Raw genomic sequence first — 25,655 nt, 5'->3', positions numbered from 1 at the left:
ATTCTTATATGTGAAATTTTCTACCAATAGGCATTCGTATTTTTATGATTTTATTCGATGTATATATCAGAAATAACCAATCAAACAACCGCATTTCTTATTGAGGGCTTCTCCCCAGCAACGTATAGTACTCTAGGGAGCTGAGAAGATGGCAGTAGGAACGGCATAGAAGGAAGGGAAGCGATTTTATTCGATCTTATTTTCGGCCAATAAACGTTCCCATTTTTATGATCATATTCGATCTATCAGAAATATCCAATCAGATTTCTCGTTTTTTATAAAGGAATCTCTGAGCAACACATAATATGTACAGGTTATTTGATCAAAAATTTTCAATCAGAAAACGAATACGTTTCGATTATAACCTATAATATTCGATGTGAATCGATTTGAATGATCAAATATACATTGAATCCAACTTAATACGGAGTGTCTTGTATTGAATGACTATCAAAAAATATCGAAAGACAGTGGAAGGATGACAGAAACTTACTGTGTACGTCGATAGTGTGGTGATAGTAATGGCAGAGAATATAACGTCGAGATTGAGGAGGTCGGCGCCGAATAGGAGAAGGGAAAGGGTGAAGCGGAAAAGGGAGAGAAAGGATTGGCACGGGTAAGAGGGGTCGGATAGGGAGGAAAGGACGCGTAGAGGTCAGGGGGAGCAAAGAGGAGTATCAGGTGGTGGGTGGTGAGAGAAGTAGCGAGAGTAGCGAGGAAGCGAGGGATGGTTGGCGAGGAAAATTGCAAGGCGGTACCGATAAACTTACTCGCGCGTACTGACGCAATGCGGTCTTTGGTTAGTGGTAATAGCGATTGTTAATTACCGTGGAAATACAACCATCGAGAGACGACTTTGTCGTCGAGATGAATGGGATGGGAGAAAAAAAACTCGCTTATTATTCCAACTAATCATTGATCCATTTGTTCTCTCTTTCATCGAGAATCACAGCATACATATGGTCGCCGTTTCACGTTTCGTTGAAAGAGGACTCGGACAACAATTTCTTGACCACCTCTTTGATACTCGTTTAACTTTTATTATGTCTTCGAACGTGTGCGAGTTATCTTGTGTCTTCTCTTACACAATGGCACAATAGTTATTACAGATAGAAAAACTGTCTCGTAATTGCAACATGACAACCACTTCTTTCGATTCTTTTTCCTCTTCGCTTCCTCATTTCTATCGTTTGTTCGTGGTAGGTCATTATAATTGCGATATAACTGCATTGTTAAGAGAGAACGATTCAATTTATTTATTCACCAAGAGATTTGTGCAAATAGAAAAATAATATTATGTAAAGAGGATAAAAAATAATTGATTAAATAAGAAAGCGAAGAAATTTGAGAAAAACCGTTTTTCGAAAGTTTATCCAAAGAGAAATTTTTTTAACGGTAGAACAAAGACCATTTTCCTTCCCCTTTCCCCAATCTCTCCTCTTCACTTTTCTCTTCCTTCCTTATTCGGTTTTTCAACGTTACGGCACAAAGTATAGCAGCAGTTCGTCATCATCAGATTCGTTAACGTTTGATTCATAATTCAAGATCATAATTGTTTGAAAGTTGCTGGAATAAAAATCACGAATATTCTCTTTTCTTTTTTTTCTTTCTCCCTTTCTCGTCGAAGAATCATTCCAATGTCGTTGGTACAACTTTATAAATTTCAGATTGTTCTCTTTTACCAATGAATTGTAAATTTTATGCTATCGCGACAAATTTGTATCTCGTGTTATCTTATTTTATTACTTTCCATAATAGTAAATTTTCATCGACCGTTTTTATCTTCGCCACAGAGCTTCAAATTTCGCTTGTAAAATAATCTTGTCTACTTTCTGCGGTTCAAAGAACGCCAAGCTGGTTTAGATATTCGATATTCCTTCCTTTTTTCATGACTTATACGACTAATATTATGCACCTGCTTATAGATTCTGTTTTAGTTGATTTCTCTATATATTTGAGATGTGAAAAAATATAAAGATAATCGTATCACTTGGCATAAAGCGTGCATGTATCTTATTTATATAAATTGATATAAATTCAATGAAAAATGTTAGACCGAACTATCTAAACAACTTTCACGGATAACCATTCTAGTGACCACGATTATCCACAATCGTGTTTGAGATCAATATTCCTGAATTCGAACGTATTTACACTATTGTTCATAAGTATATAAAACATTCTTTGGTTGATTTGTTATAACAATAAATTTTGAAATTTAAATTTTAATCAAATATATATATATATATATATATATTGAATATATAATGAATTAATAAGTAATGAATAAAATTAATATTAATTATTATTTATTTATAGTATTTATTCTCCTTCTCCTGATAGACTGGAAATTTAAATGATCTATTAAAATACTTCTCATTAACGTATTACTTGTATAAATTTATTTTTTTTTTTGTAAAATTATTTTCTTTGTTATATCCTCTTTTATTACATAATATCAGATATATTTAATTACTTTTAAAATAATAATATTATAATTAAAATAATATATTGATAGTTAAAAAATTGTTTTCCAAATAATTTTAGTTTTGTTTATTTAATCTTCAATTATAGACGTCATATGACTATATTTTTAAGTATACATGCTTTTGGATGTCACAATGTTCTTGTATTCCTATTAATTAAATATCGTTACATTAAAATTGAATGAAATTCTTTTAATTGGAACACAAAGAGTGCAAAAGCAATTCGATAACTCGAATCTACTCATTAGCAGAGCTACGAGAAAGCAATAGAGAAAATTTTCTAATCAGCTTTCGACCGATGAAATTGTCTTCGCAAACAGTAAAATTACTCAAAGCTGAACGAGATATTAGGTAAACGTCGTGTCGCGTCGCTTTTTCCCCTTTTCCTCTTTTTTCCTCTTCTCTTTCAATTGCTAGAAATTCCATGGAAAAAGTACCTCAATTTACGAAGAGAGCTCGTTCCTGGATTACCTTCCAATTAGAATTGTTTACATACTAGGTGACAATCATTTCCTTTCCCAACAATGAAAAATTCAACTTGATTGATGTAAATTCTCTTTCGTGTCATTAACTTTTCTGATTAATGTTCTGCTTCATTGTTTAATCGTACATTTTATATTTGAATGGACACAACCGGAGAAAAATTATTTTGCCCTTTGAGTTCGTATTCGAGAAGGATACAAATTAGTTGAACAAGAAGTTATTATTCTGATTCTGACAGATATTCTCATGCCCCTTGAACCGTTCGAATTAATGAGATAGTCGAGAATTCCGATTCCAGAACCTTTCAGTTATTTTCGATTAACTTTGGTAAGATTGCCCTTGGAGATTTTCTTTTCTTATCGGTCAATCAGATGGAAAAAAACCGATCGATTTGGCCATATTCGTTCGACTTATCGAGATGTATTAGTCGAAAATAAACGAAGAAAAAAGAAAGCACAGTAAAAAAGTATATTTTGAATGAAATTTTCATTCGAAGTAACAATCTTTGAAATTACCCGAAGAAACGTATGATGAAAAGTCAAAAAAAGGGAAGAAGAGATAAGTAGTGTGATTATCAGCGAGTTTCCTGCTTCCAACACATCTTTCATCTACTTCTTAGAGAAAGGATAACGCGGTCTAAATGAACCCGTACAGAATCTATATTTATGTATCTATGTATCTTCGCCTTTGGTGAAAGCAAAGGAAAAGGAAGCAGATGACGAAAAGGGAGGGGCTATTGTTCGCAAAAACATTGTTTCATTTAATTCAACGAATCGATGAGTATCGAACGGCGCAGCCGTTTTCGGATATGGGTCAGTGGTCGATACGCGTGTCCTGCGTCGCGCACCTATCTACATGTATACGTATATAGTACAGCCATAGAATATATAGGATATAGAAGCGAACGTGGCAATGCGCGCAATAATCGTAAATGCGCATGTACGTATATATATACATACTTGTGACATTGATGATCGGTTGGTAAGTTATGTTACCTAATTATATGTATATATATGTACATTTATAAATTATGCGTCACAAAGGAAACAAAGTACACGCGATCACGATTGTGTTATAATTAACGATAAAATTATTTTTTATCATTCGAATCGGAGATGTGTTGCTTTACACGTATCGTAACCGTAGAGAAACATTTAAGAGACACAAGACCCATTTATCAAAGTGAACTCGATACAATTTTGTCACGAATACCAGCACGAGTTTAAGTACCGATACACTCCATTTGAAAACTAAACTAATAGAGTAGAACGATAGCAGGTTCATCGACCTAAATCGCCATATCGATCGATTAAAAGGATGCGCGATGGATGTGCGGTTCTTCGCGAGTATATCGGTATGGGTGGGGTATGGGTGTGTCGGTCATACCTTGGTTTATTACTAATCGTTAGCCCGTTACATCAGTGTCTGCAATTACCATTTGATTTAGCATATTGTCTCGGGAGAGAACTATAGCTCATAATCGCGTTGTGAATATATAACATGCAACGTATACGGTATAAATTTATGAGTTAAATCATAGTTCGCGATAAAGTCTATTGCAACTCAATCATGAAGTTCTTTTTCTTTTATTCTGCGCAAGTCGACAAAAAGAAACGAAAAATAACGATTCGATCGAAATCGTAAATTGAAAATTGTTCGCACTAAAAGAAATATTCATAGATTAATTTTTAATCTGTATTTTGTTACATGATATAGCTTATTTTTAACGGCTTTCTGATTTATATAGTGAATAAATGCTTTAAAAATATATTGATATAAGATAGTTCAAAAAAATTGTAAATCTACGAAATGTATTCCGGCGAATCTTACGATGATACAAATATTTTTTAAATTTACAAAATTATGAAAAGAAGATACAGATTTCATTCTAAAATAAAACGAAGGCTATATCGTGTTAGCTATATATAACATATTATATGATAGCATAGTGAATCTTAAAATTATCTTTAAAAAAAATAATTAAAGTAATTATATGTTTATCTAAATGATCTTCATATAAATTTAGACCGAGATCAATATTTCTCGAGCGAAATAATTTTCGATTAATTCATCTGATGTAATAAGATCGCAACCCTTCCGGCATCCACTTTAACGCGCTGGCTAATGACTTAATCACATCCAAACCTAACTTTGAAACTTTCCATCGAATTATTCGGTGGCTAGACCTCGAGGATTACAAGTATAACCTAACTTTTACATATTTCCACGTCTTTAAAACGTATTTCATGTTTCTAAATCGCTAACTATCCGAATACATGAAATATTGAAACGTACACCAATCTATTTAATTTCAAAGCGATTAATTTCAAAGACGAAGTATCAGGGAACGTCATAGGTTAGCTACTCTTGGGAGAGTCCTTGTCGTCTACACCTAATTACGTAATACCGAAGCTACTGGGAAGGATATACGAGTTCCGAGGATGGACGTAACATTAACTGCGAAGCTTCCAAGATAATGCAATTGCTAACGTCTGACAGGATTTTCAGTGCTGTCAATTATCGAATAAAGTGACATCGGGTCTACGTAAGTACCTTCGTGTACTTCCAGAGGGCGTTGAACTCGCTCAATATACGATACCTTTCCTGTGGCAACGTATTGCATTAAAACGTTGGCGATATACATAAATCCTTTCGACTTGAAAATGAAATTCAATATGACCAGGTAAAGAATACAAGATCTTTAACATCGGGACATGATATCGCAGTCTGTGTTCTCAAACGATTCGATTAAATTGTGCAATTACCGATTGTTACCTATTATAATGAGAAGAAAACAAATGCATAATATCAATAGCGAAATATTTTTTTCTTTCTTACAAGAATACATTCCTTCCAGCCGACGGATTCAGAATCAAAGACTACCTATCCTTTCTACCTCTCCCTCTTCTCTTTCACATCCGTCCCTTCCTGTTTGCTTCTTTTTCCATCTTTCTCTTCTTCTGTCTCTCTATTTATCCGAGCTAGAGAATACCTTGCGAATCAATAAGTGGTAGACCCGATTTACAAGACCGACTAGTAACCGACCGAGTATGAAAGGCTTAACAAGCGGAAACGGACGGTGCGTATCCATCTCGGTCATAGATTCTACGCAATATCGGTAGAAACTCGACTAGAAAAGTTATTCACCCCGAATCGATCCGGTCGATTGTCGAGCTGATGAAAGCTGCCCTATAACTAGTTAATTGGTCTGCTACCGATACAGCTACTCTCCTTCACTCTGTTCCTCATACCCATTGCTCAATCCCGCTTCTATTCTCATTTTCGCTTCTTTTCCATCATCAACAGCAGTAGCAGCAATAACTGATAATTAATCCGCCTGGTTGCGCCGCCTATCAATCGAATTATGAAGAGGGAAGGGGAAGACATTCTCGACTCTACCACGATCTTTTCATCTTTTTCGATCCTTTTTCCTCTTTTTCTTTTTCTTTTTAGACTCGAGATCGAATCGAAGTATTAAAATAAAAATAAACTAGATGAATAGAGGGAACGAAAACGTAAACGATCCGGGATAAATTTGGATGATTTTTTAACGTGACAGGTAAAAATATTTTAATATTTCTGCGTCGATTCTAAATAAGGAAATAACGATACAAATTTTTTTTTAGATTCGCTTCTCAATCAATCATAATTAGAACCACGACGAAGCATCGAATCGAGTCTGATCAAAGATGCCCGAACTCGAAGACAAGAACCTTCTGTCTTATTCATCGAGATTGAAAGGTGGGTAGAGAGTAAAAGAGTATATACATATCGATTTCGCAGTCGAAAGAACTCGCCTATTACTCGCCTCCACTTTACCATCCGGATTTCTCTGCGCGTTTCGAATCGATCGAAGGCCAATGTCGATGTCAAGCCGATACTTTGGCTTTTTTCCCGATTCCTTCTCCCCCGATATTCTTTCTTCTCGAACTCAATTGGCTATACCGTGCTCATTTTGATTTATTGAACAACGAGGAAAATAAAAGGGCACGTTAAACGATATTTCTATATTTTCTTTTATAAAGAGTTCTACTTACTCTGGAGCAGGATTTCTCCAACGTTGCGTTCCAGTCCACGCCATCGGGCATTGATCGCCCCCGACCTGGAACAAACAAAATATTCTGTGAATTGGTACGAAGCGAAAAAGAACCGAAGTAATTGATTGCTCCTTGCAGATTAACATCTCGTGTTTTACAATTCAAATATCTTCGATTCATTATCTCGTACTTATATTATGTTTATTCATCTATGTGTTTATCTATATGTATTTAATTGGTATTATGCACTGTGTCCACGAGAAATTGATTAGGAAAAAGATTGTATATACTTCATTTATATATATAACTGTTATTGTATTATTATAAATATGTACATAATAGTAAAATAAGTTATATTATATATATTCGTGCATGCATGTGATATTTAATTAATTTTAATAATTAAATACATTTCATAAATAATAAAATGTATATTAATACTTTATATTATAATTTATGTTCACATTTGTATTTAAATTTTTAGTAGATAAATTGTTTATACATGCTAATAACATATTAGATAAATAAATCTAAAGATGATTATGTACGCCATTAAATCTATTCCATATGTCGTACAATTACATTATAAAAATAGCAAAAATAGAAAAAAGAAGAAACAGAAATTCACAACGCTAGATCGGTTAGTTATGAAAATTTTTCGCGAACGTGGCAGAACGAGTCGAAGAGGGACTCGCAGTTTCAGCAGTATTACGACCGCTGCTCTTCAAAACGCGCAGAGGGTACCCGCTTTTTCCTCTTCTCTTTTTCAGCTTTCTCTCCTTCTCTCTTTCGTCTCCTCTCTCAGAACCCTTTTCTTCCTGCCAGTAGTATCTGTCTCGGTTCACGATTCTACTTCTACACTCAACGTTGCTATCATCCCCCCACTCACTATTCTTTCCACTTTCCCCTTCCCCCTTCACTTCGCAACTTCTCTATCCACCCTCTCTCTCTCTCTTCCCCCCCCAAATTTCTGTCTCTCTCACGCCGCCTCTCCCCACCCTACCACTCCGTCTGCTCTCTTCTTTCTATTCGCTATCCCTTACGCGACTTTTCCTTCTCCTTCACTCTGTTCCTGACCTTTTCTATTCAAGAGACGTGATTGCAGCTTGCATATTTTACGAGACCAGCCTCGAAGCGTATGCTCATCTTTATCCATCTATCCGTCTACGTTGTATTCGTCTGTTCGCCAACTCAACCCCTTGCACTTCTCGTCGCACCACCAAGATTTTACCCTTCGCGCTCTCCCTCTCTCTCTCTTTTTCTCAATGCTTTGTGTCGTGATTAACCTTTAAAGTTATTCGTTACGAAAATTTACAATGCAAAATCTCTTGGATTTACTTAACGATAAATTGGGATTAGATAGATAAAATCATTTCGAGATGTTGTTGTTGTTGTTCGATATTGAACGAGATTTATACGTTCGAAATGATCTAATTGTTCCCCTCCTACTACATTGTTTGTTGAATTAAACGATGCATTCGGTATGTTTCACCAGATAATAGAAAATTATAGAAAGAAAAATTTAGTTGTACGGAGTAATAAATATATTTGGAGATATTTTTTATATATCGAAACAATAATAATATTTTACTTCTTTGTCGATCGATCTTCTATCGACTCGTCAATATTCGATCAAATCGATATAAGAAAAAGAGAGATACGCATGAAATAAAAAGATACGATATACGAGACACGTTCTTTCGACGCTGTACATACTATTTATAATCATTGAACAAATTACATGTTTTTTACTTGAAATCTGAGTAATTATATACTCCATTTTTGGAGTATTATAGAGCTTTCACAGCGCGTTCATAAATACTGTAATTAGGGTATGTAGATCTTCCTTCACCGAAGCTTTATCGTAATATGACAAATCACGCTTAATGCATCTTCTCTTCTCCCTTCTCGACTATAATACCATCTTTTATTTCTTTTCTTCCTTTTTTTCTCTTCTTGTAAATATATCAATCTATTTTATTATGATATAAAATAGTTTTAATAATCTTTTCCATTCAATCTCAATGTTCTTTTCATTGAAAAAAGTAAGTTATTATAGGTTAGGATTTAAATAACGCAATGTTTGTTACAGATTGGAGTTCAAATTAAGAAAAGATGGAAGGCAAAAAATTCGAGAGAGAAAAAAAATTACATCTGTGTGAAAATGTAGCGAATATGAAGAATGCAATAATCAATAGCCTTGCAAAGAATAAAGTCCCTTGATATCGTCGCCCTATATCCGATGGTAATCCAGTGGAGGCTGTCACGCGAAAACACGTTTTGCATGCAAAATCGACGGACCAAATAACCGAGAGAAGTATTTCAAATTCCCTGACCAAGAGCCGTCTCTGTCGAGAATCGATATCTGCCTCCAATCGAGAGAAGCGATCGTTTTCGAAGGAACTGATTCGACCTTTCGTTGAAACGTATAGATTGTATAATATCACAGCATGTACATGTATATATAAATCGATCTTATCAGCATGAAAATGGGATCGTAACAGCACCGTTTCGCCTAGCTCCGTATTTTCGAAGATATATATATATATATATCAAAGGTGTCAAAGATATTTCTTGGTTCGAATACCGGGAGATCGAATTTAGATTCCATTTCTCTGATTTTGTGCACACGTCAATCAATTATTTAATTTATCCTTCTAACAAAATTATACATATATATATATATCCATCGATTAATAAGTCAAGATGTACTCGTGTTGTATCATGCTTCCTGTAATCAACCGCCGTGAAGAATTAATTTTCGTGCGAAAAATTTTACGATGTTTTAATAACACATACATAAATAGATTTTGTGTAATTACAAACGTTGCATAATCATAGCGCGCAACATATGTACTACACGAAAGAGAAAATTAAATTTTATGCACGTTTATACATGCGTATCTTGCGCGCAGTATTACAGCCATTTGATATTATTCATTGTCATTTTACGAACACGTTTGTCCTACTTTAGCAGTCGTATAAAGCTACATATTCAATGACCATTGTCCCTGTCACGAATATGATAAAACAGTAAGAAAAATATTCGCATTGACGAAACTTCAAATTTCTACGATATATATATTATATATACTTTCTATTCACAATTTAGAGTAATGGTATATAATTTTCTCGCAGGTAAGATAGGTGAAGCGCAACATTATGTAAGAGTACTAATAGAGAAAGTACGAAAGCAATCTAACAACAAAATAAATCTAAATTAAGAAAGTAAAAAGAAGAAGTTGGCATTGGTAGTGATGTCAAATGAATGAGTCAATGTATGTATGAATCAATATAAATGAGTAAATTCTAATTTTTATAATGTCACAACAGCATCTATTTGATAAACGTTTATGATATTCGATTTTATTCCGCCAACTTCTTATACATATATATTCAAAATTCAGATTGGAGAGGGAATATCGTGTAGGCTTGTGTCGCCTTTTTATTGCGTAGCTGTTTGATGATTGCCTACAACGCTAAAATCGTCACTGACGTAAAGAAGGTGAATGGAGAGAGGGAAATAGATAGCTGAAAAAAATAAATAAATGACGAAGCGAAATAGATATTATAGAAGTCATTTAATACTTTGTTGAAAATTCTTGCTTACTAAAAAATTTACTAAAAAGAAGTAAAAAAGAAGTAACCGTGTCTGAAAATAAAAGAGAAGACAGTGAGGAGTTGCATGAAATGCAGGACGCAACGTTCTCATATCTTTTATTCGTTGCATCGAGGTTGTTAGAGAAAGAGAAAGAGAAAAAGAGAGAGCAACATCCGCGTTTCACCGTTTCGTTCATCGATGGCATGTTGCTTACGGTTTTCTAGCTCCGTTTCAACTTATTCGTTACAAGTAATTAATTCATTGAACATTAACAAGGAATTAATAACGAATAGAAAATCATTAGATTTAAAAAATCACCAGAGCGATAAGATATGTGCTCGCAATTTTGAAATCATCTTACATGTTTTGCAAAATGAAACGAAATAAACTTTCTCTCGGTTTGTAAGTTTCCCTCGATTTACCCGTGGTAGCAGCAGAAGTGTATACTCGAGACTATTCAAATGTAAGCAAAACTCGATTCTATGTATGTATAGGTTATGTAGTAACTATCGAAGATTCCTGTAGACTGCGCGTTCAAACCGTACTTCGATGCATGTACAATTGCAAACAAACAGCATCTCTACTCACACGAATTGCTTCAAGAGCCATAAACGGAAGAGCTTATTCGTTAAATGTACGAACGTCTGGGCCATTCAATAAATATACACTGCGTATCTTCGTTAAAAATATTTCGATATCTTTTTTCATTATTTTTTCATCGTTATTTGACTTCTATTTTTCTTTCTTTTTTACTCTCATTTTTTTTTCATTTCATTCGTGATCATCAACGTGATCATTAATGAATCTTGATAATTTCGATAATTCATATTTTTTTTATCGTATTTATTATATTTTAACGCAATTGTTTAGAACGTTAATTTATAAAAATTTAAACAATATTTTTATAATTTTTAATAAAATCTTTATTAAAAGAATTTTTAATAAATTCTTTAAATTATTTATACATCCACATTATAAAATATATACTTTATATAAATTTGATTCATATTTTAATATTCAAATTTTAAATATCACGTAATATATCACAAAATATATCATATATATATAAAATTGAATTTTATAGAAGTTATATAGATTTTATTCGAATCATAGCAGGGAAGTGGGAAAAAGGAAGCGCGAGAAGCAAAATTTCAACAGAGGAAGCTAATTCTAATAATATCTCGTGTTTGAAATCTTCGTTCTATGACACATGCAAGTACGTGCTTCTGTTGGATTGTCGAATCGACCTAATAACCTAATGATATCTAATAAGTTTTCTATTGCATAAAAGATTTCGCGGGAACAATCTTAAATTAATCCAACGATTATTAGCTTCATCTTAAATTTTTTCTACAATATCGAATTCGTACCTTAAATGATCCACGCGATTCTCGTTGTACGATCCATTGTTGTCCCGAAAAAGTATTGCTCTGGAATGTAAACGAAATACTACGATTAAATGTTACAAGAACACAATTGCGTAATAAAAAAAAAGCAAATGTAGTATTCCGTCAATTTATTGAAATTATTAACTGAAATATATAGAGAAATATTCTTTATGTAATATTGTTCGTTAAAGAATTCTCTCATGGCAATCATTGCTTTCGACAAAAAAAGACTAGTCTAAATTTAAGACAAATCATTTGGGATTGATTCAAGAAAGCAGCTAATCCCACGAGATGAACTGTCTTTTTCCCATTAATTAAGTTAGTTAATTAAGAAGAAACTCATTTCATGTACGAGTTCTTCGAGTATCCCGACGTCGAGACATAAAGTGTGAGATTAAACGCAAGCTTTTAATTAACAACATTATATTATCAATGATTGCGTATTGAAAATTAAGAAACCGGAAAAGATGTTATTATCATTTTTTTAATTTCCTTAAATTCGATTCGATGTGAACGTATATATATATATAGTTGTACGCGCGCGCGCATGTCATATACAAGGAACGAATACCTTTGCCTAAGAATAACTTAGGTAAACCGGGTCACGTTCAATGCTTGCATATTCTTTTTTCACAGAACAGACATGCAATAATATCATTTTTAATAACCTTTTTTTTAATTTATAATTCAATGAGTTATTGTAAGCTTCATATTGCAAATATTTGTATAAAGTGACGGACCGTAGATTGTTATCAATACGCGCTTTAGTCTTTCGCAAACTCAGTATGAACTTGAATCGAGAAAAACAATCGGAAAAATCTTATAGTAATAAAAGATGAATCATTAGAATTGCGATGACCAAGCTGCACGATATGTTAGCAATTGTATTACGTAAGCTGTTGCATAGGCTAAAAGAATCGCACCCATCGATGACAATGAACAACGACAAAGCAGCAGAACTACACGACAATTATTTAAAAAAGGATCAGCATTCCTTTCATCTTCGTTATTTAATCTTATATATATCGTTCGCTATTTTTGACTCTATCAGATTTTTTCAAAATTTATATATATCAAACAGATGTACATTGGTATACCATGCTATAGAAAAGAAAACGAAAGTAAAGATCGTTGATGTCGAGAAAGAGATGAAAATTCAATCATTTTAGGAAAAATCAATTGGAAAAGCATGAAAGTTAACAATTAATTTTTTTTAATTTTCTGAATAGTTGATCATTTTAATCAATCATTTTAAAACGGTTCCTTGAATGTTTAATTATTCGATAAATATATTCGTGAACCTTGACACGAATATCAACATGCTATAATCATACCGAAGCTCGATAAATTGTTTTTGTTCTAAAATTGTAAATATATTTATATTTTTTATCGGAAAAATATACCTCATAATTCTAACTAAAAATTTTTTTTTATATTTCTTATAGGTCATACAAATCAAATAGAAAGGACGCGACGGCCATTTTTCGACATTACGGTATAAATTTTTTTTTACATACAAGTATATTGAAATCAAAAGAAATATAATTATTACTGAAATACAGTATATCAAAAGAATTTTTCTAGATTCGTCATTTTCGACTATGTTTTTGTTTGAATAAACATGTCGCGAAAATATCATCTTTATTGGTCAATTTTTATATTAAAGAAATATAGATCAGAGATGAAAATAAACATACCTTTTTAGCGCGAAACTCGCGCTTATTTAGCCCTTAATATACGACGTGTTAATCCAATATGGCAGAACACACACATGTCAAAACAAATCGGCGAGTGGCGCGGAATGACGCGACGACGCTACACAATTCTACACAGCTACACGTTCGTATTCACTTCACCCGAACATTGGATCGATATAGTTTCAGAGCGATTTTAGACATATTCAACGTTGCTATCAGAATTTATATTGAATTTAAGTTACACAAATGTTAAAATATCATTTTTGAGACAATATAGGGAGCATCCAAGATATTCGATTGTGATTAGAAAAATGTTCTCGATCACAACTGTAAACTTGCTGATTTAAAGAGGCACGTAGACGATCAAGCTCCGTCGGTGACTGGCAACGCGAACCTATGTGCGTCGCGCCACTCATTGGCAACTTCGTGGCAGGAAAACCGAATGCGCCCGAACGCTAGATTCTGTATGTAGCTATCCGAAGAGAGGCGCTGCTTCTCCCGACGTCGTTCATCGAAGTTTCAGTGACGCTCAATTCAAATGATTCAGTTTATTTTTTGTTTTTTTTCTTTGTTTTCTCGATTTATTTTTTTATTTCCTTTTTCTTGTTTGTCATAATTGTAATAATTTCATTTACAATTCGACACGATTCAATGATATTCGTATATATGCGTATACATTTCAATACTTGAAAAATTTATAGCGATATTTGCGATATAAAAATTTTATAAAATTATAATATAAAATTTTACTTTAATAAGTCTGATATAAAGAATTATCATGTGTTATTTATATATCTTTATAATCAGTTACATAATTAACAAATCTAATGTTTCAGATCAGATGAGAGAAGAAGATATTAAGAATATCGATATTGGAACAGTACATAAAACGAAGATAAAATTAAAGAGTTAAAATACATGTGAGATATTCGATTTTTGAAAGTGATATTGTGCATTTATTTGATTGTATTAATTTCGAATCAATAGTCTAAAAAATGTACTTTTTTTAACACAAAGATAATATTTGAAGTTCTAATTGATTTATTTTTTATAATAAAGCGAAGCTTTATCATCCAAATACCATCATTATCATCATCATCATATACAAATAAATTAAATTAAAAATCTCCATCGATGTTACGCCAAATTTTTACGGTACATAAATATTATAAAACACAATTGATCGTTGGGTAATTAATCAAGCTTAAACTATCATCCGGTTGGACATAGTCCAACATTTCCTCCATCTGCCTACGCTTACCACTGTCCAATCATATTCCGTATAATCAAGTTTCATAGTCATTCGAAAGAAAAGTATACTTTTCCTATATTAAAATGCAGCACGTATTTCATGAAAATTAAAAGATTACAATTTATTATATTACAAACGTAATACATGTTATATTCTGCAAGATCAGAATGCATATTCAATAAAATAAAGATGATCCGTATAAAATAAATCTGTTCTAATCGTTATATCTTCTACTCGACTGTCTGCCCTTTAGTTTAGCCTCGACTCAAAACCTTAGTCTCGCTTTGTCCCTATTTTTCTCCCTTCTTTAGTTCTTCTTCAAGGACTTATACGTGACTCTAATTTTGATACGTCAACAAAATTTACCCTATGTACTTTACATTATTCTGGACTAGACATACACAATTTAAATGTTACCTTTGATTCCCAGAATTCCAATCTCATTTTGAAAAAAAGAAATATCCTTTTTTCTTCAAAAAAAAAAAAACTATACGAATAGTTGATTTTCTAGACAAGAACATCTTTGATATAGATTTCATGGATTTATAATTCTTGATGAGTTTTCAAATAATATTATTCAACGATATTTGATCTCGAATAAAATAACAAGGATACGTTTTATTATAAATATATGAAATTATTACAATTAAATCAGAATATTACGTGATAAAGTGGAAGGAAGCGGAATCGAGAAGAAACAGTGAGGAAAATCGAGGAAACAGAATAAGATGTAGAAAACAGTTTTACGCACAAATGTATAGAAGAACAGGAACGACGGATGACGAGTGCAAGAAAACTCTTGAGTTACAATACAGCCACGTCACATCGTATCCGTAGACGTCGGTTCGTGCTTCCCCTTCATGGTTTCGCGACTCTTCAACCCTTTTGCACAGCCTCTTGTTACACGGTTACCCTGCCCTTCCCTCTTTAAGGCTTCGTTTAGGATGGGGTTACCGGTCGTTACGGCCAGTTTGGAGGGTACTTTTTCCACGCGTACGACAGGAAACACGGACCCGTGTACGCTAAGTAGGCGCATCAAAAGAAGAAAAGCCTTTTTTCGCTCTTGTTCTTTGCTTCCTAACTTGGTCTCTTTCTTTGGTTCCTCTCTATTCCCTCCTCGTTATCCTCCCTTTTGCCGAGATTAAAATCATCGCTAATAAACTAAGCGAATACTTGTTTCGACGGTTACCGTTTCAGAAAGATTTACCGGTCGAACGCAAAAGCGTTAAATGTATGGACGAAGAAGGAGAAAGGGTTGTGAATATACGAAAAATATTTGGTCAGAAAAGTTGGCAACTTTTCCAAGGCGTTCGAACGAAAGATGAATTAGTATACACGGTAATGGAGATCGAATCTTTGCAGATGTGAAATGTCAAGATAGGTATGTCGTATATAGGTATGTCGTTAGGAAAATGAGAAACAATGTTCTCTGAAGCATGTTGTACCGGTAACTAGTTGAAGCGCACAAAAAGGATCTTTGGTTAACAGGGAGACAAAAGAAGAGAGGGATGAGAGATGTCAGGGGTAGAGATGAACGGATAAACAGACAACGTAGAGCATGGGATGGACGAGCAAATGGCAAATGGACGAACACAAGAGACGCGATATGTAAAGCGATACGAAGACTAGCACATATTTTACGTATATATATATATTTTCGAGAAGATCGCAACGTACGATCATCACCGGTTTCAAATCCGCGAACGTTTTATTTTGTTTAAAATCCGCATCCATTTGAGAATAAAAATTTCATTGTTCTTGAATATTACAAGTAATTATCTTCAGATAATCACTTTCAATAGAGTATTCATTCTCAAAAATAATTTTACTTCTAAATGAACTTGCATATCCTAAAAGAACTGTATATATTATTGATTGTATGCCATCTGGAAAAAATTGAAGAAAATATTACTGTAAAATTGGCAATATTATTATCAACATTATTAATAATATTATTTACGTATATGGGCTTTATAATTTAATCTTTGACATTCTCAATTTTTTAAACTTTCAAACAGAATACTTTTTTCTATTTCGAATTTAAGAATAATAAATAAAAATGTTAGAAAACCAGAAAAAAACATAGACAAGAAAAAATGTATAATTAATGAAAAGTATGTATAAAATAGTTGAACATGTTGATGTTTGCGCTCTGTCATTATTTGATGGTCGTCTCGCGATACGAATACATGGGTGAATCAAGCGACACGGCGCATTGCGACAGTTTGTCGAGAACTAGCTGACACATGTATGTATGTAAATTTTCCAGAAATAATGGTCATAGATATATCTTTCTTTTCTTCTTTCTGCTTTCTCTTTTGTTCTATGTATTGTATATCCGGAATATTGGAGTCGATCTTGTGATAACAGTAAAATGTAGAAATTAAGAATAAATTAATAAAGCAATATCTCTTATCTTTTCATGCAATAGATTATTATACTAAAAAAATTGAATAGATGATTAATAAATATATTAATAAGATTAAGTACATGATTCATCGATGTAAGATTTAAAAGCTCAATAATTATTGATCATGGTTATTCAGTACCTATATATTCATTATTTGGTATATTTGTTATCTATTTATTCTTACAATTTTGTTGTCAAAAATATTTCTGAAAATTGAATAATATTGGAAATTTTGAGAATATTAACATAATTAAAATTTATCAAATATTTCGTTTGATCGTATATGTCATCTTGAAAGACTCTTAAAATACTTACTTCATTTTCAAATTTTACTCAAAATTATTCAATTAACTTTATCATCAACTTTTAATTCAAATAAATTAAAAATGATCTAGTTATTAGAAGAGAATTAAATTTCTATATTCAAATGATTCAATGAGAAAATAATCAACGATAAATACTAAAGTTTTCATTTTCATTTGTTAACTTCCTAACAAAAGTATCGATATTTATTATTTTGCGAAAGTATTGATGTCCATTTTGTACTTTTTGAAGATTTCAATACTTATTTGATTAATTTTCATTTTTAAACGTCACAATTAAAACTAGATATTGATTTATGTTATTTAATAATAAAATAAAAGAAAAAATATGACTAGAGAAAGTATTATTGATATAATATTCTCTTAAAAAATATTGAAAAATAATATCTAAAACTTTGATATATATCGATACTGGCGTTGATATCGATAGACTCGATATCTTGAACTCGGCCCCTAACAATAATTAGTCGCAGTGTCAGCGAAATTGGAGCTAAGGTGTTGGTTATAGGCGCTGCTTTCGCGATAACTCGACGGCAAACGCGCGTCGGTATACACGGAAAAGGATCAATGAGCAGGTTCAATAACCTGAAATCCACTTGACGTCCGACTACCTATTGGTACGAACGACTGCGTCGTTTCAACAACCAAAATAGATATTCATTTTCCAAGAGTGCTATTTTCCCAGCCAGACACAAATTCAATACCTGGTGATTTAAGTGGTTTTGCTCGGGTCAAAGACCCGATGACAGAAACATGCTTGGATTACTCCGACGTTTTCACCGAAATCACATTTACACATTGTCTAAACAGTAATTAATTGTTTATGATGCACTTTTGGCAAAAAATAGAAGAAAAAAGCGATAAAAGGGAAAGAGAAAAAAATACAATGAAAAAATAATAATAGAACGATTTATTGATTGTAAATTTAAATTTTGATTGTAATTTAATAAGTTGCAAATTTTCTTTTTGAAATGAAAATGTGGAGAGAAATGTTAACGATTATAGTTTGACGGCATTTGAAAGAAGATGGGATTTGTATTGTAACTAGCGCATGAATCCTATATACGAATCGAGGTAAGTGGAACAAGAGGGAAGAAGAAAGGCCAAGTAAAACCAATAGGAGCTAAGAGTATTTACTAAAAAGGGCTAAGATAATGCATATGTATATCTATTATGTATATCTATATCTTACAGAATTTGATATAATTTTACAATTTTTATAAAAAAATCATCGAATTTAATTCGATAAAATTGTTTAGCATATTTCATGAGAATAAGAACATGCGAAATGAATTTTGCGAAAAATTGATATCAATAGATTCTAATTTTCCATTCTATGATATTCTTTTTTGATAATTTTTAGATTTTCCATTTATTAAAATCTATAGAATAATATTTTTTTTATTTGAAAGAAAAAATTAAAATTCAGATCAGAAATACTTAAAAAATTAAATTATATATATTGTATTGTATATATTTTAAAATCTATTTGTACATATACTTATATAATACTTATATAATATTTTTGCATACATAATTTTGAAAATTCAATGATAAATCGATTATGAATATTCTTCGATTGGAGTATCGATCAATACTTCGAAGTCGAAGGAAACAATCGAAGAGAGACATAACCTCGATAACAAAATCAGTTACGCCTTGTAGAGAGTAACGAATATCAACTTGGAACGATTGAATAGAAAAAAGAAAAATCTTGATCAATCAAAGTGTGATAAAAACAAAATAAAAAAAAATTAAAAATTAAGAAAAATGGATGAAGAATATGAAGATATCACGTGTTGTCATCGAATAACTATATTTCATCCCGTGATACGAAACATGCTTATAACGAAACCGGTTATACAGTATTTTGGATTCGATCGTGTGACTTGGTCAAATTTGTTTGACATAACGACTTACTTAGGCATAATAATAATGGCTTGGGCAGTGTTGTATTTTTTATTTGACAAAACGATGATACCAAACAATGATGGTTTTGGTTTATATTTTCTTGCAATATTTTCTTATTGTCTTGGCAATTTTTTTTCGATTATTCCATATGTAAAACTTCCACCCATGCTTGGAATGTTAATCGCTGGCTTAATCGTTCGTAACTCCGGACTCTACAATATTCGCGAAGAACTTGGTATCAGAACAACCACTAAGATCAGAACATTTTGTGTAACTTTTATCATGATACGTTTTGGACTTCAGTTATCGTTCACCAGTATAACCAAGAATACAATGTTCATAATAATTTTGGCCATTGTTCCTTCTTCAATCGAAATACTTATGATCACAGTATATTGCAGATTCATTTTATTATTTCATTGGGACTGGTCCTTTATGACTGGGTGAGTGACCAGTCGAAAGTAAATGTACTATATATACGCCATAATTTTTTTCCTATTGTTTTTTCTTCTCTTATTATCCTCCTATTATAATTTTTTCATTTATATTGGCACAAAGAACAATACTTAGTGGTATATCGCCAGTGGTGATCATGAGCACTCTCCTAGCTTTAGTCGAACAAGGTTATGGAGAAGCTAAAAGACTAGACACAATTCTCTGCACTGCTGCTTGCATCGACGCTGTACATGTTATTGCCCTGTTCGTGATTTGTTTTTCGATCGTTTTCGCTACTGGTAGGCTATCGTTCGTTATTAAGCTGAAACAAAATATAAAAACATAATCTTTTCTTGATTTCTAATGATAAAATAGAAAATTATTTTCTATAGTTTTAATCGATTTTAATATTTGATTTATATTCGATTTTAATTTCGATTTTTTCATTCTATTTGTTAATTTTTTGTTTCCTGTGTTGAAAAACATAACATTCCTATAATTAATTTTTTTTCAGATGAATATAAAACTCAATGGTGGTTATATTTATTCATTGGTCTTCGCGATATAATTTTGGGCCTTTCAATGGGAATGTTTTTAGGGACTTGTTTCATCTTTTTCCCCCATCGTAGTCATGTAGGTATTTTATGTCTTTCTTTTTTTACTATTTTCTACTACTATTCTTCTGCTATTATTATTACTATTTCTTTCTTTCTCTTTCTCTTTCTATCTATCTATCTATTTATCTATCTTTTGCTTTATTTCATTTATCATTGTTAAATTAATTTATCAATATACCAATTAGAGACACGTGGATCGGTATCGTGTAATCTGCTTGGTACTCGGTTCTTTGATGTGCACAACAGGAATTGCGAAGATAGTTATCTCCGGTGCAGGATTTTTATCCACTTTAACGTTGGCATTTATCAGCATAACCGGTTGGAAAATTTTATCGCATAAATTTGATGTGAGTATCAATTTTCAAGTTCATTTTCTGGTAGGTATATGTAAAAATTGCTAATATATTTAGTCAGCTAATTTACGAAGAATCATGCATACACTTTGGAAACTGGCACAACCAATTTTAGTCGGAATTATAGGTGCTGACATTGATTTAACACTGTGGAGTATATCCAAATTCGGATTACATTTATTTTGCATTCTGATTGGATTAATGGTAAATTTATAACTTTTATACAGAAACTTTAAAACTTTAATACAGAATCTTAATTATTAATAAAAATTTTGGTAGCAACAGGAACCAAAAAATATTTAAATTTCAATTAATTAATTTAAAAAATTTATTAATTTTTTTTTAATGGCAGTTATTTGAAAGACAATGATATAGCAAAACTAGTCATCTTGTAGACATATGAAACTGGTGGAAGAAAATATGATTTTGAAAAAATCTACAAATATTTATTGTTTTAAACTAAAAATTTATTTTTATATATCAAAACAAAATTTTTTATATTAACAAAAATAGCAAAAATATTGAAAAATTCATGATGAACAAATTAATGTAAACACAAAGTATAGTTCAAATAATTGTTTTGTTAATTGATATTTTAATAATCGAATTTGTTCATCACAGAAGATATATATCATTCTGATAATCAAGATTCTATTTTATTTGATTAAATTCTCTGCTTACACGATTAATTTGAACAAATATATTTTTTATTATATACGAGCACAGGGACGATGCATTACTGCTTATATCGTAGCATGGTCGATTAGTTCATTTACATGGAAAGAACGATTGTTCTTAATTACGGCTTCTGTACCAAAAGGTACTTTGCAGGTATATAGTTTTGATTATATTACATAATAATTGGATCAAGTTGAATATATATTTATAAATGCAAATCAAATTCAATGTTCAAATTTTATTTTATAAGATTCAAATATTATTTATAAAATATAATTCATTAATATAATTCATTATATAGTTCATTCATTATATTTTCGAAATATCTGATCTTATTCTTTGATCAGTTGATTTCGAATCTTGTTTCTTTCGAAATATTTATAAAGGATATAAATCTCTTACTCGAACTTACTTGCGATATTCGATATACTTGATCCCATTAATAGATATTCATTATATCTGTATTTATTAATTCAAATTTAAAGGCAGCTTTAGGACCATTAGCGTATGAACAATTGCGGAACAACGAAGGAAACGAGGAATTCGAAATGGCTTTGGACATTATCAGGTTATCCGTACTTACTTTTTTCCTGGCACCGCTCGGATGCTGTTTGATGAACTATACCGGACCGATTTTCCTTGAACAGATTACTGAAGAGCAACGTCAAAAAGAACGCGAATTAAGTTATTTGCGAATTCTTTCTCTTTTGCCAGAATCATCTAACAATCAGGAATTATAAAACTACATGCTTACATACTTTTTCTATAGAATCAATCGATTCTATAGAATCTGACATTGCAATATCGACAACCATGATCGACCAATCAGAGTTATCGATATCTTCGCGATAAATATTGCATATCGCTATAATTTAAAATTTAATAAACTTGACGATGTATTAAAGTTTTCATAGATAGAGAATCGTCCAATTGTTGATACGATTTTTCATTACTTTTTTTTTTTAAATTTTTTCAAAGCTATTTGTTATGAATTTATGATTTTTATTTGATATTTTATCTTTAAAATAAGAAAAAATTTTTCATAATTTATAAAACTTTGTACTTGTAATGTTTTACATAACCTTATATTGTCGTAATATCTTGTCTTATATCCTAATTTATTATTGATTAATTATGTATGTAACAGTTATTGTTAAAAATTTTTGTCATTAAAATTAAACTTGTTTGTTGAAATAACTATTTCAAGAGTTAAACTCTCATAATCTCGTTTAATAGAATATAAAATACAGGATGAAATACAGGATAGATTTAACATTACATTACATTTCATAAAACTTTGTGTCTCTTGTACTGAAATGTCAATTGCTTAGAAAATTAAAATTATGTTTGATATACTCTTTATGATTGTAAAAATTGTATATATAAAATTATATATATATTAAAATATTAAACATTATATATAAAATATTCTTATATAGTATTACATTATATTCATAAATTTTTCGATTAGTTTGAATTGATTGTTAGATTCATTTATGAATTAAATTATTCACGAAGGAATTAGCGCCATCTCTAGAATGTCATAAATGAAGTAGTACAGAGAAGAAAAAAAATATAGGAGAGATAAAGCAAAAATTTAAGAATCATTGTCATTTTTAAAATGCTATATATGAAATTAAATATGAACAAGAAGAGCAAATAATAAAAGAAGAGTAAAAATAAAATAGAATAAAATAGAAATAACCATTAGCGTCATCTCTTAAGAGATTTTAGAAAATAATTCTTTTTCTAGTTCTTAAAAGATGGCATTAATGGTTACTTCTTATTTTATTTCTCTCTTTTTCTAATATTTACTTTATTTTTATATATTTAATCTACAGTATTCTAGAAATGACGTTGGTTCTTTGATTTTTATTTTCTATATATTTTCTGTCTTTTTTTCGTTATTAATATTTGTTCATACATAATTATGATCAGAGACAAAATTGGATGATATATTCAATTGAATAATATATTTGCATTATTTCTCTTTGAAAAATCTTGGATTGATTAACAAAGTAATATTGATAATATCTATATTTATAAATAGATTTCATATGAATTTATCACTTTTTTGTCTCTACATATATATAATAGATCTAACAATTATTTTAAATAGCATAATGTAATAGCATAATGTAGTTCTAATGATACAAAAAAGAAAATAGAAAAGTAACTTTTAACGTGTTTGTAGAAATGAGTCTGATCTTAGTATCATTTAGATCGTTGTTGAATAGTTTTAAGGTTAGTTAATAAAAGTTTTTGTTTTGTTTGAATGTTTTATATTTTTGGAAAAGAAATGCTGAAATTAATACCAATAATACTTTATGTATGGTAATAGTGATATAAGTGCTATAATTATGTATCAAAGATTATTAAGTATGGTCGGGAAAAATGAAATATTATTTGTTGGATCTCTTTTAATACTTTTTTGCAAACAAATATCTTCAGAATGTAGACAATTAACGGCTTGTTCATGTATGTTTTCTAATGGACAAGGTTATGATTTGTCACCTCTAAGTAATTCAAGGTCAGTAGATTAAAAATTCTAACCTCTTTATATTTTACGCATTAGTTTCTAATTGAAAATAAATATTTATTAGTTTAATAGCCACCGATGATTTAACTAATTTCACTTTTTATTATCATCCTTGTATGAATATACCATTAGGCAATAAATCAACTGATTGTTATAAAGGTGTTTCCGTAAGTAAAATTTAAATTCATTAAAATAGCATAAATTTGTGTGATAAGTTTTATTAGCAATATTATTTAATATACTTCATTTATATTCTAGTTATGTGCTGTACACAACAATCATACTTTTAGTCTAGGTAAAGCAGAAGAAACAAAAATAATTGTCGAAATAGATAATACGAAACCGCCCGTTTTCATTCTTCGTAATGAAAATAATAGTATAACGACAATAGCTCTAGCTTGCTGTAATAAATTATGTAGCACTCATTTATATATCAATTCTATCAATATTGATAAGAATGAATACGTATGTTTTAAATTTTCTAATTCTAAAAAAAATAATATATTTTCCACTGTATGTTAAATATGCTTGCTTATATTTTCTTGCTTCAGCATTTAATATTAACATCTTCTTATGCTTGTAAAACGACGCAAATTAAAGGTCTTTCTACTGGTTCTATATTGCTTATTTATTTTTTTATATTAACTGGAATATATTTTATTGGAGGAACGATAATTTTAAAGTTTTTACGAGGAGCAACTGGTTGGGAAATGGTACCTAATCATGAATTTTGGCGGAATCTTCCTTCACTTGTTAAAGTAAGTTGAATTCATATCATATTTTGATTGAATTTCTATCAATTCCATTATTTTTTTTATATTATAAAAAAATATATAATAAATATAAATATATAATTATTATAATAATTATATAATAATAATAATATATATAAATAATTATAATTCATTATAAAATTAAAAAATTTTATTTTATTTTTACAGGATGGAGTTGTATTTACTTTTAATTGTTGTCGCTTAAACAGTTATGAAAGAATATAAAATTATATGATTATAATTTAAAATGTAATATAAATTTGAGAGATCATAAAAAGTGCTCTTGTGGATTTAATTAGCCAATAAATGCTAAAATAATTTTTTATTGTAAAATTATCAATGAATATATTCTTTAAGATGTGTATATTTTTCAAAGACATAAATGCAAATGTCTATATGTGTATAACACATTATGCATAGTTTGATATTGTGTGAAAGTAGCTGAATATTTAATTACGTTACATACATATAATATTAATAATTTTATAATATATGTAATATTTTATTAATGATTATTAATAATATAAAAATATAAATACTTATATATAAACTACATATATCTTATATACATACACGTGTGCTTGCACACATATATATTTTTGTATATTTTTATTTTATGATACACGTGTATATATGAAAAATTTATTAAAATGTTTAATTATGTGCAATCAT

At 30.6% G+C, this 25,655-nt stretch overlaps 2 protein-coding genes and 2 long non-coding RNA genes across 26 annotated transcripts in view; 2 read left to right on the top strand and 2 right to left on the bottom strand.

Moving 5' to 3' along the window:
- Positions 1-15,147, bottom strand: part of LOC108004170 (uncharacterized) — a 34,992-nt gene extending 19,845 nt beyond the window's left edge. For 18 of the 19 annotated variants that reach the window (XR_009830775.1, XR_009830770.1, XR_009830771.1 and 15 more), the window contains exons 1-3: positions 13,693-15,147; positions 11,978-12,037; positions 7,007-7,071 (exon numbers count right to left, since the gene is read on the bottom strand). Coding sequence is in view for 4 of the 19 variants with exons in the window: in XM_017066881.3 (XP_016922370.2) it covers positions 7,007-7,050 (44 nt within the window). In the remaining 15 variants the exon portion in view is untranslated. Of the gene's footprint in view, positions 1-7,006; positions 7,072-11,977; positions 12,057-13,692 lie in introns of all 19 variants that reach the window. The other variant, XM_062078052.1, reaches the window with a different exon arrangement.
- On the top strand, positions 18-11,542 carry LOC108004174 (uncharacterized). Its single transcript, XR_009830780.1, has 3 exons — positions 18-6,528; positions 6,596-6,710; positions 9,099-11,542. It is a non-coding gene; the product is annotated as an uncharacterized LOC108004174 (long non-coding RNA).
- A 3,978-nt stretch (positions 15,148-19,125) lies between the features above and the next one.
- Positions 19,126-22,396, bottom strand: LOC133666534 (uncharacterized). Its single transcript, XR_009830768.1, has 2 exons — positions 22,255-22,396; positions 19,126-20,345 (listed from the first exon to the last, which is right to left on the bottom strand). It is a non-coding gene; the product is annotated as an uncharacterized LOC133666534 (long non-coding RNA).
- LOC108004181 (putative SLC9B1-like protein SLC9B1P1) lies at positions 19,448-25,651 on the top strand. 5 transcript variants are annotated; one of them, XM_017066920.3, is made up of 8 exons: positions 19,448-20,031; positions 20,147-20,322; positions 20,538-20,656; positions 20,826-20,987; positions 21,051-21,197; positions 21,720-21,824; positions 22,161-23,915; positions 24,013-24,078. In XM_017066920.3, exons 1-7 carry the CDS (start codon positions 19,448-19,450, stop codon positions 22,164-22,166), a joined length of 1,299 nt encoding a protein of 432 aa, XP_016922409.1. In that variant the 3' UTR covers positions 22,167-23,915; positions 24,013-24,078. The 5 variants fall into 5 exon arrangements, with proteins under 5 accessions (XP_016922409.1, XP_016922406.1, XP_016922408.1 ...); XM_017066917.3 differs by having other exon boundaries at positions 22,157-23,915; XM_017066919.3 differs by lacking the exon at positions 21,051-21,197 and having other exon boundaries at positions 22,157-23,915.
- The last annotated feature ends 4 nt before the right edge of the window (positions 25,652-25,655 follow it).

The sequence above is a fragment of the Apis cerana genome, linkage group LG8 (genome assembly GCF_029169275.1).
Source record: "Apis cerana isolate GH-2021 linkage group LG8, AcerK_1.0, whole genome shotgun sequence".
In the NCBI taxonomy this organism is placed as follows: Eukaryota; Metazoa; Arthropoda; class Insecta; order Hymenoptera; family Apidae; genus Apis; species Apis cerana.
This window is presented reverse-complemented; position numbering and strand designations above follow the sequence as displayed.